The sequence below is a fragment of the Chiloscyllium plagiosum genome, chromosome 26 (genome assembly GCF_004010195.1).
Source record: "Chiloscyllium plagiosum isolate BGI_BamShark_2017 chromosome 26, ASM401019v2, whole genome shotgun sequence".
Taxonomy (NCBI): domain Eukaryota; kingdom Metazoa; phylum Chordata; class Chondrichthyes; order Orectolobiformes; family Hemiscylliidae; genus Chiloscyllium; species Chiloscyllium plagiosum.
Genome location: NC_057735.1, coordinates 16860635 through 16880598, shown reverse-complemented (window position 1 = coordinate 16880598; position 19964 = coordinate 16860635). Strand labels below are relative to the sequence as shown.

Sequence of the window (19964 nt, the reverse complement as noted above, 5' to 3'; positions counted from 1 at the left end):
CATTGCCTGAAGAATGTTTTGTGTGGGGTGCAGAACTGAGACCAACATTTGTATCATTTTCACCAGCGACCAAAAGGAACACTCCTGTTCTGTCTTGCCCACAATGAGATGGTTTGTAAACAGACAGCACAATTGATTTCTGTGAAATAATCAGGTCAACACTAATGTGAAAAATGTGATAGAGAGTTTTAGTGGTTCCAGTAGTCAGGACATAAATCTAATACTAGATTACCTTGAGTTTGGTTGGGTCCTGCCAGCATTGTGAAGTGTTGCAATGTGCCAGCAAGTCTGTACTTGACCTTAACTTAAGTAATTGCTTTGTTTCCAGCAACATATTCAAAACTGTCAGAGTCATATATAATACTGATATTATGTGGGACAGTCAGTCACTGTTAATTAGATATAATTCAATTGTAATGGGGTTTGAAAATCCTACTTTCCATCACAAGAGGCATGTTTTCATACAAATGATTTCTGAGGAAAATTAACTTAATGCTTTCCATAATGAAAATATCAATAATCATGGTTTCTTCCCTTTGGAGGCAGCCCAATCAAAGTGACTCAGTAGCACCACCAGGAATGCAAGCCAATGCTGGAACTGCTGTAGTCATAGTCAAGACACCATTGAGGAAGCCTGGACATTGGAGTTTAGTGGGGTCAGCATTTGCCAAGACCAACTGTCTGAACCCTGGCAAGTGTGGGAACTCATGTGGGTAGAGGGCGTCTCTGAAAGGGGCTGTTCCTTGCCACTAGTGACTCCTCCATGGACCATAACATGCCCCCATTCAGAAGGGAACCCTGCTCCAAGCTCAGAAGGAAGTTGCGAGGTTTTCCTGGGCTGCCTTTCCAGGCGGTGGATAGCTGCTATGACAATCAGTGGTCAATCACATCAGGGGCAAAAGGTGAAGTTTGGCAAAAGGCAAACCCCTTTCATTACTTTTCAGGTCATTATCCCACAAAATGGGTTAGAACCCTGCATCAGTCTGTCGTTTCACTTTCCCTGATTTAAACATGGCAGCCAAGAGCCTCCTTAGCACACAATCTGCTGAGAAATGAAATTGCTGCCACTAACACATGTGGCTAATGGGTTCTCCTCAGTCAACACCAGGGACAGTGGCACAAATATACTTTTAAATGTTCACATTCACTTTGTGTTTCTTCCTTTACTGAAAGTGTGTAATGTCATGAATTGGGCTCACAGTGTAAGTCAGGAATAATACAGAAGAATTTTTATTCCTCAATGGGATTTTTAAAATGACTTTACTCTTGTACAATGCTGATTTGGCAAACTGTTTGAAGCCTTGTATTCTCCAGGTTGTGAATCCTAGATTACCTGGTTGAAGCCCCTGGAATAATGTTGAATTCACTGTCTTCTGAAATAGACATGTATCAGAAACAAAAATACAAGTTGCTGGAAAAGCTCAGCTGGTCTGGCAGCATCTATGAACAGAAATCAGAATTAATGTTTTGGGTCCAGTGACCCTTTCTCAAACATGTATCAGTACCGAGGCCAGGCTGCAGTCTTTCTGAATGGTGCTGAGTATCACAAGCTGGCACTTAACTTGCAGAAGGGAATCATTAGATCAGATACCTTGGGATTAACACTTTTCACATCAAAGTAAATTACTCTTGGGTCTTACGCTCTTACCTGCATCAACTCACTGCAGTCCATCAAATTAGTCTCCATCATCTCCTGATTCAGCCATTTTGTAATCTCATCAGGGCTCTGACACTTCTTGATCCACCTGTAACAATCAACATGCTGTTAACAGAAACCAACTTATAATAACAAAAAGCAGCTATTCCAACTTCGTCGGCAAAGATAATATTGGGTTTAATTAACAAAGTCACCCCCTTCAAGTCACAGTGGGGTGAACCTAGAACACTGATAAATGAACCATCCATTCCTTTCAGGATTGAAAAGAAAGCATCAGAAAAGTTACAATACATGGAATATCTATTCACATGGTGCACTCATTAATTCATGCAGCATGACTAAAGTATAGGTGCCAAATTCAGAGTTCCTTTGTCGGTACAGTTCTGCCCACAGAAAGCCTCTTCAGGCCAATGACCACTTCTATCTGTTTACAGGCACTATGTCTTTAAAGTTCATTTGGTTGACTCAAAAGTAAATAATCATTGTTCTCATGGGCTTGCCCTTCTATATCAATGAATTGCTCCCGACTGGACCCTTGGTCAACATAGCAAAGCAGCTCCATACATCCTCTACGATGGATTCAGCTTTAGAAAGTCTTGCACGAGGTACAATTACTCTGAGTGCACCTTAAAGACAACCCACTGTGCACAAAATCTTCACAACTGCTTCCAATTGTAATATTCACAATGTGTACAGTCTGGTTACCGAAGGTAGCAGGGATAAGCACAGACTGCTCCCAGAAAGGCGTGGGTCCAGTTAAGTGCTTTTGAGGTCAAGTGTTTTCAATGTGGTGACCATTGGCATGGGAGCCTTCATGATCATTCACAGGGTCCCACCCCAAGTCCCAGAGTTTTCCAGGTGGTACCCCCACAGGGCAGAGGGCCCAGCAATGGCATGAAGTGGCCTCCCATCAGCTACTTAAATCACACTTTGGGCTTTGGACAGGAGTGTCATCCTCTACCTTCCCTATCAATGGCAGTGTGAAAACAAGAGGCAAGACACCACCAGTCCAGCCCATGCCTTCCCTTACCATTTTACAGTTCCCACCACCTCCCAGCCCCTCTCGAGAGGGCTGGTCAAATCCAGTTCAACATTACCAATCAAATGTGGAAAATGATTTCCTAGTATGCAATAGGTTTTGTTCAGGAGCTCACCATTCCATTCCATAAGTGCACTGCCAAAGGCAGGTGTCTGGCACCTCCAGTGCCAGTTTTGTTAATGGTGATTTGCATTAGCTTGCACTCGCAGGGGCAGAGGAGAAAGCAGATCCCAAGTCTACACCAGCCACAGGAAGAACTGAACCAATGCTGCTGGTGATATTCTAAATCATACGTTAACCACCAGAGCTAACCTGCTCCTGTATGGACTTCAGTAAGGTGTTCAACAAGGTTCCCCATGGGAGACTGGGTAGCAAGTTTAGATCTCACAGAATACAGGGAGAACTCGCCATTTGGATACAGAACTGGCTCAAAGGTAGAAGACAGAGGGTGGTGGTGGACAGTTGTTTTTCAGACTGGAGGCCTGTCACCAGTGGAGTGCCACAAGGATCAGTGCTGGGTCCATTACTTTTCATCATATAAATGATTTAAATGTGAGCATAAGAGATGTAGTTAGTAAGTTGCTGATGACACCAAAATTGGAGGTGTAGTGGACAGTGAAGAAGGTTACCTCAGATTACAACAGATGGGCCAATGGGCTGAGAAGTAGCAGATGGAATTTAATTTAGAAAAATATGAAGTGCTGCATTTTGGGAACGCAAATCTTAGCATGACTTATACATTTAATGGTAAGGTCCTAGGGAGTGTTGCTGAACAAAGAGACCTTGAAGTGCAGGTTCATAGCTCCTTGAAAGTGGAGTCGCAGGTAGATAGGATAGTGAAGAGGATGTTTGGTATGCTTTCCTTTATTGGTCAGAGTACTGAGTACAGGAGTTGGGAAGTCATGTTGCGGCTGTACAGGACATAGGTTAGGCCACTATTGGAATACTGCGTGCAGTTCTGGTCTCCTTCCTATCGGAAAGATGTTGTGAAACTTGAAAGGGTTCAGAAAAGATTTACAAGGATGTTGCCAGCGTTGGAGGATTTGAGCTATAGGGAGAGGCTGAACAGGCTGGAGCTGTTTTTCCTAGAGCGTCAGAGGCTGAGGGGTGACCTTATAGAGGTTTATAAAATCATGAAGGGCATGCATAGGATAAATAGACAAAGTCGTTTCCTTGGGGTGAGGGCGTCCCGAACTAGAGGGCATAGGTTTAGGGTGAGAGGAGAAAGATATAAAAAAGACCTAAGGGGCAACTTTTTCACACAGAGAGTGGTACAGGTTTGGAATGAGCTGCCAGAGGAAATGGTGGAGGCTGGTACAATTGCAACATTTAAAAGGCATTTGGATGGGTATATGAATAGGAAGGGTTTGGAGGGATATGGACCGTGTGCTTGGCAGATGGGACTAGATTAGGTTGGGATATCTGGTCTGCATGGTCGAGTTGGACTGAAGGGTCTGTTTCCATGCTGTACATCTCTATGACTCTACTGTATGGAATCATAGAGCATACCGAAACCAAAACAGACTCTTCGATCTAACTTCTCCATGCCGACCAGGTTTCCCAAACGAGTTCCATTTGTCTGCATTTGGCCCATATCCCTCTAAACAATTCCTATTCATGAACTTGTACAAATGTCTTCTAAATGTTGTAATTGTACCTGCATCTATCTTTCCTCTGGCAGTTCATTCCACATTCGAACCATCCTCTGTGTGAAAATGTTGCCCTCAATCTTTCTTCTCTCCAACCAACTCATTCTACCTCTGTTGAGTACTCAAGGACTTGATGGGCCAAACAGCCTGCTTCCACACTGTTGGGATTCTATGACTCTACAGAGCGAAATAGCTGAGGTGCCCATTTTAATTTATCTGAACCCAAATACGTGCAATAAATTCCACTGCAACAATCAAATTTCTTGTTTGCAAGGTATTTTTTGCTTTAATTACATATGGTAGACAATGATTTCCATCACTAATTAGATGCCCAGAAAATTAAGATAATTTGCCCAAGTGGTTAATTACAATTTTCCAGCATACAAAAATTGTTATGACACTGAAATCTACCAGTGTCAGTATAATTAGCTATTACCAGCTCAGAGAATTACCACAGAAGGCACTCATATATAATCTAATTGTGATTGGTATTGACTGACTCACATAATATGAACAAAATTTAGTGGCAGAAATGTACAAACTATGTACAAATTGAAAGGACTCTGTGTTTGGCATGACGACTTTTCTATTTAGACATGTACAATGATTTCAGAGATTATGTGGCTAATATCAGGTGATTAGGAAATATTCCTTTATGTCCCGATATTGTTACAATGAGAAAGTGGTGCACAGAAGTGGCCTGTAGAACTGTCTGCCAAGTTGTATCAATGTTTCATTTGGTGAACAGAGGATTGCAGAATGCTGCAGTAAAATGGGATCTGGGATCCTCATACATGAAGCACAATAGGTAAGCATGCAGTTCAGACAGTAATCAGGAAGGCAAATGAAATGTTTCTCTGTTGTGCAAAAGGGATGCAAGTGAGTGGAGGGATGTCTTGCTACAATTGTCTCCCTCTCAGTCTGTCACTCTGGGTCGTTGGTGACTCGCTTCCACTTGGGTTTGATGAGTTTGGAGATGTTTGTGATCCGCAGATTCTGCCACGTGCAGGGGCAAGTGGAGCTTGAAGGGTCAGAAAGACAAACTGTTTGTGTCCAATGCTTCAAAGCCACTTCTGCACGGCCCCAACGAGATCATCTGATGTTTCCGGTGCCTTCCTGAAATAAGCTCAATGACAGGTCTGGGTCGCCCGAGACTCAGAGGCGATGTCTGATCTCTGGGCAACCTTAAGTGCTTCCTGCTGGGTGTCTCCTGTCACAACCAAGCTCATAATACAGCAAGAGCATCAAGAGTTTGACATGAGACTTACGAACAATATGTCTCACCCAAAATCATTGCCTCAATACGAGGAAAGTTGTCTAGGGACAGGATATTGTTGTTGGACAGCCTTTCTTTCCACAGTTTCTGCGAGTGGTACTTCTCCAGTTCTTCGATGTGCCTGCTGGACGTTGTTCAAGCTTCTGAAATAGATCACTGCTTTCAGGAATTCCATCTCGAATTTGAGATCCAGGTCCTCTTTTCCTCAGTTGGCTGAACCCTGAGCTGGCACACTGGAGGTGATGACAAATTTCACCATCTGTACCTGCTTGGAAGCCTCTATACCTAAGAAAAATGGCTTATATTTTCCAGGATCTCACCACCAACCTTAGTATGACTGTAGAGGACTTAGGTGAGCTGCACCTAGAAGATTACATCCTATTGTGGTCTCCTTACTTGCACTGGGAGAAGGTCACTATGCTGATTCCTAAGATGAAGTAATTGATTTATGAGAAAGATCAAGCAGCTTGAGCCTATGACCATTGCAGTTTGTCCAAATAAAAGGTGATTTAATTGAAGCATAAAAGATTCTGAAGGTGTTTGTCAGGATATTGGTGAGGGGATGCTTTCCCTCTCAAGGGAACCAAGTTTCCAGTTCAACGGGCACAGTTTCGAGATAAAACATCTCCAACTTAAAAAAAAAGATGAGAAGGAATTTCTTCTCTCAGAACATCATAACATTTTGAAACCTCTGCCCGAGATAGCGAATGGCCTAAGTCATTGAATGTCCGGAAGGCTGAGTTGGACAAGTTTTTGATCCACAAGGGAGCTGAAAGAAACATTCTTTCTAAGCTGTACGACTGATCCAAGGTTCACACATGTCAATCAGTGTGCAAACACAGCTGACTTCCAGCTTTGAAAAGCGCTGCCACACACATAGACCTTGAAGGAAATTAGAAAAGTTAGAGGTTGAGGGTTATGGAAGAGACAAAAAAACCTGCAGATGTTGGAATTCAAATTAGACGGCACAGTGGCTCGGTGGTTAGCACTGCTACCTCACAGAGCCAGGGATCCGGGTTCAATTCCCACCTCAGGCAACTGTCTGTGTGGAGTTTGCACATTCTCCCGGTGTCTGCGTGAGTTTCCTCTGGTTTCCTCCCACAGTCCAAAGATGTGCAGGTCAGGTGAATCGGCCGTGCTAAATTGCCCATAGTGCAAGGTACATTAGTCAGGGGTAAATGTAGGGGAATGGGTCTGGGTGGGTTGCTCTTCGGAGGGTCGGTGTGGACTCATTTGGCTGAAGGGCCCATTTCCACACTGTAGGGAATCTAATCTAATCACAGGCAGAAGGCTGGAAGAACACAGCAAGCAAGATAGCATCAGGAGATGGAGAAGCCGACGTTTCGGTTCCGGAAGGCAGACAGGAAAACTGAGTTGAGGCCACAATGAGATCAGTCACAATTTTATTCAATAGCAGAGCATGCTCAAAGGGCCAAAGGGCGTACTCCTGTTTCTAGTTAATGTTCCTTACCCAACAGAGGTGACATTTAGGTAAACATTATTGGTTGCCTATAATTAAGGAAGTAAGAGTTTATGAAAGAAGGCTTTGGAAAACTCTGAATCCACCTTAAGAAGATCATATGCAAACGCATGTGTGTTTGATTTTGAATCTATCGGTATCAAGGAAAACATTTCAATCAGTAAGAATAAGAAAATATATTCTGTAATCTTCTTCCCACTGCAATCCTCTGAATACCGAGTATTAAAAAATACAAGGTATTTCATAACTATCAGTATCATATTAAGATAGCAATTTAATATTTAATGTTATCAAATCCCATGATGCTATGGAGATTGAAAAATAAATTAATGTTAAATCATCCTGCACAGAGTCTAAAAAATATGATACAGTGAAGTTAATCAAGTTATTGGAGATGACAGGCCAATAAGATTAGATTAGTTAAAGAAGTAATTCTTGTCTTGTCAAGTATTTGATGTAAGACAATGGGAGTGAATCCCTATCAGTTCTACAGGTTACCATGGTGACATTTACCAAAGCACAGCAGAAAAATCAACTTGCCCAGGATTTCTGTGGCTCTCCTATTAAATTTATAATGGTGCGTGGGATATTTCCCTTCTGGAAAATGACCATTCATTGTAAGGCTGATTTTGGACTGAATCTTCCCACCAGATTGGAGAAGGACTGAGAATTGCAAAGGCTGACCAGGTGGTGTGGGAAGGTAAGAGGAGGAGAGTCCACGGCACATCGGCAGCTGTGGGAGTATTGACAGTGGGCAGCCAATTGAACCACCTATTCCAGTGGGCACCAGGAGGGGTCCTCAAGCAGCAATGATCACTGTTGCCCCCAAAGCACTGCCATCAAAAACACCCATCCCTACTTTAAACACCATGGTCTGGGGCTTGTCATTGAGACACCCTCTCTCAGGAGCTGCAGCTTCAGCACTGACCACCCTTAGCACTGGCAATGCAAAGACTCCTTGTGCTGCCCTCTGTCTGCGGTCTCGGTCTCCATCTGGGAGTTTTGCAAGTGGCCTGTTTATTGGCTACGCTGGCAATGTGTTGCCCAGGGTCCTACTGCCTCCAAAAGAATATAGAATCTCTACAGTGTGGAAGCAGGCCATTCGGCCCATCAAGCCTGCACGGACTCTCTAAACAGCATCCCACTCAGACCCAGCGCCAACACCCCCTACCTAAAACCCCACATTTACATGGATAATCCACCTAACCTGCACATTCCTTGGACACTATGGAGAAATTTAGCATGGTCAATTCACCTAACCTGCGCATCTATGGATTGTGGGAGGAAACCGGAGCATCTGGCAGAAACCCACACAAACACGGGAGAATGTGCAAACTCCCCACAGTCCCAAGACTGAAATTGAACCTGGGGCTGTTGGTGCTGTGAGGCAGGAGTGCTAACCGCTATACCACTGTGACACCATCAAAGTGGGTAAGCTCTTGCTTTCGCCCCTAGTTGAGACATAGGCCTCCCCCGACAAATGATTCAGCCCACCATTTTTTTTTCTGGGCTTTGTAACCTGAGGCAGCCTTAGGTTTTTGGGTTACCTAGCAACCCTAACCAGAGTATCTTGGACTTGCACTCTGAAATTTCTAATGAATGTTCCAAACATTTCCATTTCCATGTACTCTTAACAACAATGTTAGTTCCCTTCTTCAGATATTCCTACAAAGCACTGCACAATACGAGAAGGTGAAGAATTTATGATATACAGAAACTGCCTCTCAATTAGGGTTCTTAAAATAGAATTCCTATTATTCACCATATAAAGTATACCCCAACAGACACTTTCCACTGATTTCTGGTTGAGTCACTAGATTTTGCACTTCAAGACAGTTGAAGTAATCAGGCAAGGACAGCTTTACCACTCTGCAGCTCCTTTCTCTAAGGGCAGTAGAGAAGGCTGAAAAGGCAGCAAACCAAGTCATGCTGACAGAAAGAGCAAGGAGGCTGAAAAAGGAAGAAATAGTTATAATATGGGTAGATAAAATATTCAGTTTCATAGAATTATACAGGGGTATCCAGCATAGAAGCAGGCTGTTCAGCCCAACTAATCTGTGCTGTATTTATGTTACTCTCATGTCTTCTTCAACCTTTCCACACTTGACTCCATCATTGTAATCCTTGATTCTCTTCTCCTACATGTGCTTATATACCATATATACTAGAGTAATAATCAAATCTTTTTGGCTACTTTTTAAGGTTAAGGTTATGAAGTCAATTATTACATGGATACTACTATTGAGGGGCTGAAATTCAAACCATATCATTAGCTGAAGCCCAACTCCGATCTCTAAATGAATAAAGAACAAAAACACAACGAATTATGGTAATTCTGAAAACCTGGAGTGGAACGCGACAACCAGCACACTGACTCATAAATGTTGATCTGTTATCTGTGAAGAACTAGGGTCGTATTTACACGAGATATATGGAAAATCCCAGATTTTTTGGCCAAATATAGGGGTCAACTTCTACATGAGATCGGCTATTACTCGAGTATATACGGTATTTTCCTCTTAAATGCATCCACGTTCTTCACGCTGCTCTACAGTCTCACCACTTTTTGTACAAAGATGTTTCTACTGAATTTGCTATTGAATTCTTAGGTGATTTTCTTATAATGATGGTCTCTATTTATGTTATTCCACAGACCAGAAACACCTTCTCTGTATCCAGTCTCAGAACATTTTGTAATTTTGAAAACATGAACTTCAGTTAAGCCTTTGACAAGGTCCCTCATGGCAGACTGGAACCAAAGGTGAAGTCACATGGTATCAGGGGTGAGCTGGCAAGATGGATACAGAACTGGCTTAGTCATGGGAGACAGAGTGCAGCTGTGGAAGGATGCTTTTTGGAATGAAGGGTTGAGTGTAGTGGTGTTGCACAGGGATCAGTGCTGGGACCTCTGCTGGTCTACATAATAGATTTGAAAGAAAATGTAGCCTGTCTAATTAGTAAGTGTACGGAAGATACAAAGATTTGTGGAGCTGCAGATCGTGAGGAGAATTGTCAGAGGACATAGCAGGATATAGATCAGCTGGAGGCATGGCCAAAGAAATGGCAGGTGGGGTTTAATCCAGATAAATGTGAGGTGATGCATTTTGGAAGGTCAAGTACAGGTGGACATTTATTTAGTGAATGGCAGAATCCTTAGGATTCTGGAGTAGAGTGGTGCTGGAAAAGCACAGTTCAGGCTGCATCCGAGGAGCAGCAAAAGCCCTTCATCAGGAATATAGGCCCTTAGGAGTATTGACGTGCAGAGGAATCTGGGTGAGCAGGTCAACAGGTCACTGAAAGTCACAACGCAGGTAGATAAGTTAGTAAAAAAGGTCTGTGGCAGACGTGTTATGCTGCAGCTTTATAGAGCCTTAGTTAGACCACACTTGGAATATTGCATATAGTTCTGGTCACCACACTACCAGAAGGATGTGGAGGGCACAGAAAAGGTTTACCAGGATGTTGCCTAGTATGGGGGATTTTAGCCATGAAGAAAGTTTGGATAGATTGCATTTGTTTTCACTGGAACGCAGGAAGTTGAGGGGTGACCTGATAGGAGTTTATAAGATTGTGAATGGCATTTTCTTTTTAATGGAATCCCTACAGTGTGGAAACAGGCTATTTGGCCCAACAAATCCACACCGACCCACTGAAGAGTAACTCATCCAGACCCATTCCTCTACCCTATTACTCTACATTTACTCCTGACTAATGCACCTAACCTAACCCTGAACACTATGGGCAACTTAGCATGGCCAATTCACCTAACCTGCACATCTTGACATGGATGGAGTGGAAAGTATGAGGCTTTTTCCCAGGATGGAGGGGTCAATTACTAAAGGGCACAGGTTCAAGATGCAGGGGAAGAAGTTTAAAAGAGATATGTGAGGCAGGTTTTTTTACACAAAGAGTGATAAGTGCCTGGAACGTGCTACCAGAGGAGGTGGTAGAAGCAGCCACAATAGCAGCATTCAGGAAGCACCTGGACAAATCCATGAATAGAAAGGAAATAAAGGGATGCGGATCCTGTAAGTGAGGACAGTTTTAATATGGAAGTGGAAAATATATTGGTGCAGGCTTGAAGGGCTGAAGGGCCTGTTCCTGTGCTGTATTGTCCTAGGATTATTTGTTAGGTCACCTCTCAACCTTCATTTTCAAAACAGCAGATTTAGCCTGTCAAATGGTCACTGATATGTGTACCCATAGATTTCTAGTAGCATTCATGTAAATCTTCTCAGCTCTCCCTTCAGTAACTCTGTATGCTTTTCATGATGACCACAACTGCACACAGCACTCTAAACAGCATTCTAACTTATCAGAACTGCACACAAGCAGAAAGAGAGCACTGCAGATGCTGGAGAGTCAGAGTGGAAAAGTGTGGTGCTGGAAAAGCACAGCAGGTCAGGCAGCATCGCAGGAGCAGGAGAGTCAACATTTTGGGCATAATGCCCAAAACATCGACTCTCCTGCTCTTCGGATGCTGCCTGATCTGCTGCGCTTTTCCAGTGCCACGCATTTTGGCTAGAACTGCACAGAGTACTCTAAGTGCAGTCTATTTTGTCCTAACAATTTCCTCTCAATTTTTCAGCTTGCTCCAGTTTAGGAATTTATGGAAAAGCAAACAATGCCAGTTACTCACTCTCCAAGTTGAGTCCATAACGCTAGAGCCACTCGAAATAGCACCTCTGACCCTTCAAACAAGATGGCATCCCAAACCCGGAGGATGGTGTCTTTTTGAAGACAGGAAGTGAAGAGAGTCAGAAACCACTGCATGGTGATGACACTGGTAAGTGGTAGCATGCATCTCCCTGTTAGGAAACAACATTAATGATATGAAATGGATTTTCCAGCAAAGTTACAATTCTTCAAACAGTGACAGCATGAAGTTGAGCGATTATGTTCATTATCATCATGTTTCCTCCACCAAAGCAAAATAGTGTGAATACTGGAACACTTAAATACAAACAGAGGGTACTGGAGAAACTCAGCAAGTCAGGCAGCATCTATGGAGCAAGGTTCAGAATTCACATTCCAAGTCCAATATGACTCTTCTTTGGAACTCAGTTTATATTTTATGGCAACTTTCTCCAACTTCAGAAACATCAAAACTGACCACCTTACAGCAAATCTCAATCCCAAAATCCACCCCAGTATGTTAGTCTGCACGTATGTTAGTCTGCCCTTATGTGATGTTTCACTGCTGATGAATTTTGAGAAGATTTGTAGCTCAGGTTGAGGTTCTGGATGTAGGTTTGTTCATTGAGGTGCAAGATTCCTTTTCAGACATTTCATCACCATAGTAGGTAACATCATCAGTGAGCCTCCGGATGAAGCACTGGTGGTATGGCCCACTTTCTATTTACATGTTTAGGTTTCCTTGGGCTGGTGATGGCATTTCCTGTGGTGACATCACTTCCTCCAGGGGTGGTAAATGGGATCCAAGTGTGTTTTTGGTAAGAGTTCTGGTTCGAGGAATCCTAGGCCAAGCCAAACAGAGACACGCATGAGAATTCCTAGAAACATAGCATTCCAGCCAGAACTCTATCAACAAACACATTGACTTGGATCCCAGTTACCACCGCCTGAGAAAAAGAACAGATAATGACATCACCACCGGAAATGATGTCAACACAGGAAATGACATCACCAGCCCAAAAAACCCTAAACACATAAATAGAAAGCAGACCATGCCACCAGTGCTTCATCTGGAAGCTCACTGATGCTGTTACCTAGTATGATGACAAAACATCTGAAAAAGAACCTACCAGCTCGGCGAGCAAACCTAAATTCATGATTCACTGCATGAAATAAATAATGCAAGTCTAAGTCCTTCCTAACCATTGTTGCAAAAAAGGATTTGTGAATACAAAAATTCGGTTTAAGATTCTCACCACACAAAGCCTTTGGGTAATGCAAACTCATTCCTTATACTCCCTTTTCTCTCAAAGTAGCAATGTAAACTGGTTTGAGACCAGACATGCCTGGAATCCCATCCATACACATTCCCAGCTGAGAAGGATCAGATGGAGTAAGGAAATTAAGTTACAGGGAAAATTAATGGGGGGACCCCACTTGGAATTCTGTGAGCAGATGTGGGCACCACACCTTAGGAAGGATATATTGGCCTTGGAGGGATTACAACCTTGGTTTACAAGACAGATACCTATATTTCAGGGATTTAATTATGAGGAGAAATTATACAAATTAGATTTTCTCTAGACTTTAGAAGGTTAAGGGGTGATCTAATCAAAGTCTTCAAAATATTAATAGGAACATACAGGGCAGATAACGATAAACTATTTCCATTAGTTAGGGATTCTAGAATGGAAATAGTTTATTCTAGAATGTGTAGCAGACAAATTAGGGCTAGACCATTCAGGAGAATGTTAGGTAGCACTTCTACACACAAAGGGTGGTGGTGGTTTGGAGCTCCCTCCCAAATAGCAATGGGTGTGGATCAGTTGCTACTTTTAATTCTGAGATAGATGATTTTTTGTTAAGGAGAGGTATTGAAGGATATGGTCCAAAAACAGACCAGTCATGATATCATTAAATGGCAGCACAGGCATGAGGAGCTGAATGGCCTATTCCTGTTCCTATGTTCCCAGAAAAAATACTGTACTTCTAATTTCTGAAATAATTTTGACAAGTAGAAAATGTGTCAGTTTTGAAAGGAAACAACTGTATTTTTAGAGAATTTTTCATGACCAGCATACGTTCCAAAGTGCTTAACAGCCAATGGTGTGTTTGTGAAGTATAGTCACTGTTGTAATGCAGCATTTAAATAGCATATTAAACAGGCTCACTAATTCTGCTTACAGATTTAACAATTAGTAAATCCGTGCTAGTTAAGTTATAACACCAACTTAATTAAAGAAAAATTGCCTTTTTTTAGCTGTTAACAGTTTGTTTCTCTAAGTGTCATAGACACTTTTGGTGAAGTTATTAGATGTGTTGGTTTATATGGTGGTCTATATGGCAATACTATATCACAATGGAAAAACAGCAGCTCCACGTTTGCACCCTCAGTCACTTTATGTGTCTTAGTGTCTAGCAAAATAACTGTATTGGTACAGTCCTGAACCAAGGCTTGTCAAAAAATAGAAAGCAAATCAATTCTTATCTTTCAATAACTTCTGGAAATCTCGCCAATGTAGTGTCACTGCACAGCAATAAACAAACCACTAGACCTCAGCCAGCTGGCATCCTGCCATAGTGAATCCAAGCACAATTGAAACCTGGTAAACACGCAGCTCATTAGCCAAGAAATATTCTGCTTAAATCTGGAATTCTATAAATTGCAGATAAAACAGCAAATCTCTGAAAAAGCAGCTCATGCAATCAATCATTCAGTGACAGCCTGTTAGGAACCATGCTGTCACAGGGACACAGAACAGGTTCTAAATATTTATACACAGGAAGGGAAGGGAAAATCCCTCAGATGGCTAAACAGCTGGAAGTCAACTACAAAAACTGCACTAATGAAAACCCAGGACAAGCAGGAGGAACATAATGTGGAGACGGAAATTTAAGGAAAAAGAAATAATTAAATTCCTTGTTGCAAGAAGCTGCTATGTCAGGAAGAGTCATCACTTTCAAAAAATGAAGGTTTTAGAATACAATACTCAGCAGAACTGATGGCATGCGAATTATCATGTTCAGAAAAAAAAGTGTTGGTGGGTCTGAATGTGTATTGTCTAAATGTTTGAAATATTGCACTATGTGGGTCAAGATTTGGGATTAGGGCTCTTCATTGTAAGGGTTATCGAGTATAAAACTAAGAAGGTGAGACCAACACGTACAGCTTTGATCTCATTAATTAGTGACAGATATATTTGCATTGGAAGCAGTTCAGAAAACTTTCAGTGGGGTTGATTTTTGTGGAAAAAAGGTTTGTATAATGAGGACAGGTCTGTAGATTGGAGCTATATCTTTTGGCGTTTAGAAGAACTGATTGATACTGATGAGATTTTGAGGTGACTTGATAGGGTAGATGTTGAGAGGATGTTTCCCTTAAAACTAGCAAAATACAGCTAAAGAGAACAGTTACAAACTGAAGGTGTCTTGTCTTTAAGTTAGAAACAAGAAGGAATTTCTTGTCTTGGAGAGCTGTTAATCTTTGGAATTCCATAATTCAGAAAGCATTGGAAGCTGGGTCATTAAATATATTCAACACAGAGTTAGTCACGTTTGTGATTTACAAGATAATCCAGGGTCGGGGGGGTGGGATTTGGAGTTAAGAGCACAATCCAGCAAATGCTTTGTTCCAATCCCTTCACAAGTTTTCCCTCTCCTTGCTGAAAAGTGCTGACTCAAGTTGAGCTCACTATCATTGGGTCCAAATAGATATTCTTCATGTGTAAGTCTGCAGGGAGTTTGGGTAAAACATTTGATTGTTGAGGGTATAATATGGATACTAAACCTCATCTTCATCCAATATTGTCTCCAGTTAATTTCACAGTATAATTGAGATAGCAAACTGGATTGAGATCTATTGGTGTACAGAAACTTGTGGAATCCACCACTTGCAGCCATGAGATTAAGAGGCTGGGGACTTCGCCTGTTGGCTTCTGAATTCCATTGTTAGGTTTCTGCATCGTTTGAGGAATTGGTTACTCTTTATGGGTTTCTCTTCTGCAGCCAAATAATAACCAGAGGGAGCGCTCACTTCCAATGATGGACAGTACATGGGTTCTCAAAACTGGAGCAACAATCAGACACCTTTCACTTTAAAATAAAGCAGCACCAGAGGGCAACCAAGAGAGAATACTTCAAGATATAGGCCCTCTTTCACAAATTGTTTAAAATTGAATATAGAAAAATGGCCAGGTCAAGCTGTCAAGTGGTTGGTACAGAAATGGATCTCGTTGGCAGGCAGATTGAGCCTCTAAACCTTCTTGGAGTGCTCTTCAGTCTCTCCGCCGGAGACCATCTCCTTCATTGGCCTTATTAAGCTCTTGCCGAGTTGGATTGGCTATACTCCACATCATATCCATCCTGCCTTTGCAGAAGTGGTCTCAGAACAGAATGGAGCAAGGCATCACTGCTGCCCTCCCACCAAAAACACGCAGATGCACATTTATAGATGCACACATGCAGATGCGCACACACGCAGATGCACAATTACAGATGCACAATTATAGATGCACATACATGCACATGCACACATGCAGATTCACAAACACAGATACACAAAGATTCACACACATATATACATAAACGCACATACAGATACACACGTGCACAAACATGCATGCACACCGACATACACATGTGTAGATACACAAACATGCTCACACACACATTCACAGACAAACACAAAGATACATATACCTACACAAACACATGTTCACACACAGGCACTTACGTAGATACACACAGATATATATACACACACCACACACGTACACTCAAACGTTTGCATGAGCATATATATAATATACATGCTCACACATACATTTACATGCATACAAAAATGCATGCACACACACACAGATGCACACACATGCACATCACAGGTACATAGACACACCACACATGCACACACATACACAGCAAAGCTGATGCTAATACAGAAAGGTTAAGTTGAAAATCTTGCACTATAATCTTACTTTAATGTTTGCCAAATGAAACAGTTTGTTAAACTGGCAATACTTTATGAAAGCATCCAATGAATTGTTCTGATAATGCCTATCATACATAACCAATACAGTATTATATCTGGGAACCTACCATCATTGGGTTTTTTGGCTGCTGTGCAAAGACGGTCCAGATGTTGTGAAAGTTCAGGGAGTTTAATTCTTAACAGATCATGGAAGACTGCAACATCAACGGTCAAAGCACTGAGATTGCTGGCAAAATAATTGTCTGGAAGAACTCTGTCAAGTAGATAGACCAGGACCTTGGAGGAAAATGAAAAACAAAGAGCATATGACTAGAGTTAATGCCAAAACTGAAATCTCTCGCACACAGTGTGTGGGTACACTACAGAATTTGCATATTCGTGTGTGTATCTGTCTGTGTTGACAACATTCAGTTTTTCACTCTCCAATTAGAGAATCAAACACACATGAAAACTGGAAATCTATTCAGTCAACAATGAAAAACCTGTAAGTTAATTACATCATTATAACACTTTACTCAAATGCAAGCACCAGTGTGTATGAGCAGTCCATGTCTCTGCACTGGAAGAGCTGATTTTTACTGGAGTACAATTCAACATTATTTGGCCACATTCCAGTACTTTACCCAAGTGGCCATTTCTCATTGTGTGGGCCTCAGCAATGTGTGTCATTCAGCTAATTCAACTATGGACAGCTTCACAGCTGAGACCTCTTCAAATCTCAAAGCCATGCACATTCCAGAAAGATTCACTGGACAATGGGTAGAAATGGGAACTTTATCTGACATTCAGGGAGAATTTCTAACTTTGGACTATAATCTACTATTCCCTCTCCCTAGTCTCACAGCTCTTTTCTTCTATGCCCCGATATCACAGGTATCACCCCCAGTCACACACGTAGAACAGAGCCACAATAATTGTATTGAATTGAAATGCAACTCAGAATGAGTTTGATAAACTCTTTGCATTGGATGCCAAAGGCAATGAATTTGATGCATTTTTAGAAATTTTGATTGCACTTAATTTAATCCTTGTAGAATCAATGCCTTCAGTAACATGTGTCATACTGATACAATTTAAGTTACCAGTGTTCCATTTATTTTCCCATTTCAAAATGGCCACAAGCTAAACCAACTCTGGTGATTTGCATTGTACATTCTGGAATTTAACTTCACCTCAATTTATTGAAGGATTTCTCAAGGCTTTAAAGATCAACTTATACACAATATTGGTCTTGGTAGTTAAAAAATCACACAACACCAGGATATAGTCCAACTGGTTTATTTGGAAGCACTAGCTTTTGGCTAATGGAGTGGGTACAGATTCACTAGAAAGATTAAATGATTCTAACGGATGAAGCAAGTATCCCTTTTGTATGAAAGACTGAGGTGCTGAAGATAACTAAAGGGTTTATCATTGCAGAGAAAGAAAAACTATTTTCTCTGATGGGAAACCCAGAACAAGGAGAAATAATGATAAAATTTCAGTGATGCTGTTAAAGGGAGATATCAGGAGGCATTTTTTCACCCACAAATGGTAACAATTTGTCCTTTCCAAAATGTTAAGACTAGGTCAACTAAAATCAAGATATGAGGTAAGTTTATTTTGGTTTCCACTACAAAGGCAGAAAGATGGAATTAAGATTGAAATCAAACACAATCTAATTGAACAGCAGAACAGACACAAGGGACTGAATGGTGTAATCCTAGTCCAATGTTTTGTGCTAGTCATCACTCCAGATTTTCATTTCTGTTGAAGAAAATGGAAATATAAATTGGGTCGATCTGATAGTTTATACTTTTTATAAAAATATCCTGTCATCCAGACAAACTGGATCCAAATTAACTGTGTGGTTGAAGGTTGTTTTTGTGACTGGAAGCCTGTGTTCAGTGGCATACTGCAGGGCTCAGTGCTGGGTCTCTTGCTATTTGTAATGCAAGTTACTGATTTGCATACTGATTTATCAGTAAGTTTGCAGATGACACTAAAATTTGTGGCATGGTAAATAGTGAAGAGGAAAACTTTAGACTTCAGGAAGATATGGCAGGCTAGTCAGATGGACAGGGCAATGACAGATGGAGTTCAATCCTGAAAAGTGTGCAGTGATGGATTTTGAGAGGCCTACCAAGCTAAGGGAGTACATGATAAATGGCATGACCCTAGATAATACTGAGAATCAGTGGGACCTTAGTGTGCATTTACACAGATTCTTGAAGGCAACAGGACAAATGGATTGCATGGTTAAGAAGTCTTAAGGGATACTTACCTTTATTAGTAGAGGACATTGGTTAGGCCTCGACTGGAGTACTGTGTGCAGTTCTGGTCAATACACTATAGGAAGGAAGTCATTGCTCTAGTGTGGGCAGAGAGGAGGTTCACCAGGATGTTGCCGAGGCTGGAGTGATTCAGCTTTGAAAAGACACTACATTGACTAGGATTGCAGAGAAGGCTGAAGGGGATCCTGACTGATGTCTACAAACTTATGAATGGCATTGATAGGGTTGACTGGAAAAAGTTTTTCCTCTTTAGTAAAGGGCTCATTTACTAGGAGCTGAGATTTAACGTAAAGGGCAGGTGGTTTAGAAGGAATTTAAGAGGAAATATTTCACCAAAATGTGGTGGATATCTGGAACTTGCAAACCAAAGAAGTGAAGATGCTGGAAGTCTCAAACAAAAACAAGAAGGGTTCTGCAGAAGGGTTACTGGATCTGAAATTTGAAAGAGTCTCAGAGGTGGGAATACTCAAGGCATCGAAGCAATAGTTTAGATGAGCACTTGAAACACTGTACATACAAGGCTACAAGCCTAAGTGCCAGAAAATGGAATTAGAGTAGATAGGTGATTAATTACCATGGTGAGCTGAAGAGGTTCTTCTAGACTGTTATACTTTTTGATTCAATGATATCTCCTGTTTCAAATTGTCATGCCCTTAACTCATTGAAGGCATTTTCAGTCTACAAAGGATCCTGTTGAGTTCAGCTAACATCAGGAATCAAATCAGGTTATTACTCACTGAGAATTGTCTATTTCATTAGTGGAGAAAGTGAGGGCTGCAGATGCTGGAGATCAGAGCTGAAAATGTGTTGCTGGAAAAGCGCAGCAGGTCAGGCAGCATCCAAGGAACAGGAGAATCGACGTTTCGGGCATAAGCCTGAAGAAGGGCTTATGCCCGAAACGTTGATTCTCCTGTTCCTTGGATGCTGCCTGACCTGCTGCGCTTTTCCAGCAACACATTTTCAGC

General features: G+C 41.7%; 1 protein-coding gene across 9 annotated transcripts in view; it reads right to left on the bottom strand.

The window, feature by feature from the left end:
• The window catches only part of LOC122563144 (TBC1 domain family member 30-like), a 93279-nt gene that overhangs the window by 16031 nt on the left and 57284 nt on the right, over positions 1-19964 (bottom strand). For all 9 annotated transcript variants that reach the window (XM_043716603.1, XM_043716604.1, XM_043716610.1 and 6 more), the window contains 3 exons: positions 16834-17002; positions 11741-11909; positions 1649-1745 (listed from right to left, as the gene is read on the bottom strand). In XM_043716603.1, coding sequence (XP_043572538.1) covers positions 1649-1745; positions 11741-11909; positions 16834-17002 — 435 coding nt within the window. The remainder of the gene's footprint in view (positions 1-1648; positions 1746-11740; positions 11910-16833; positions 17003-19964) is intronic.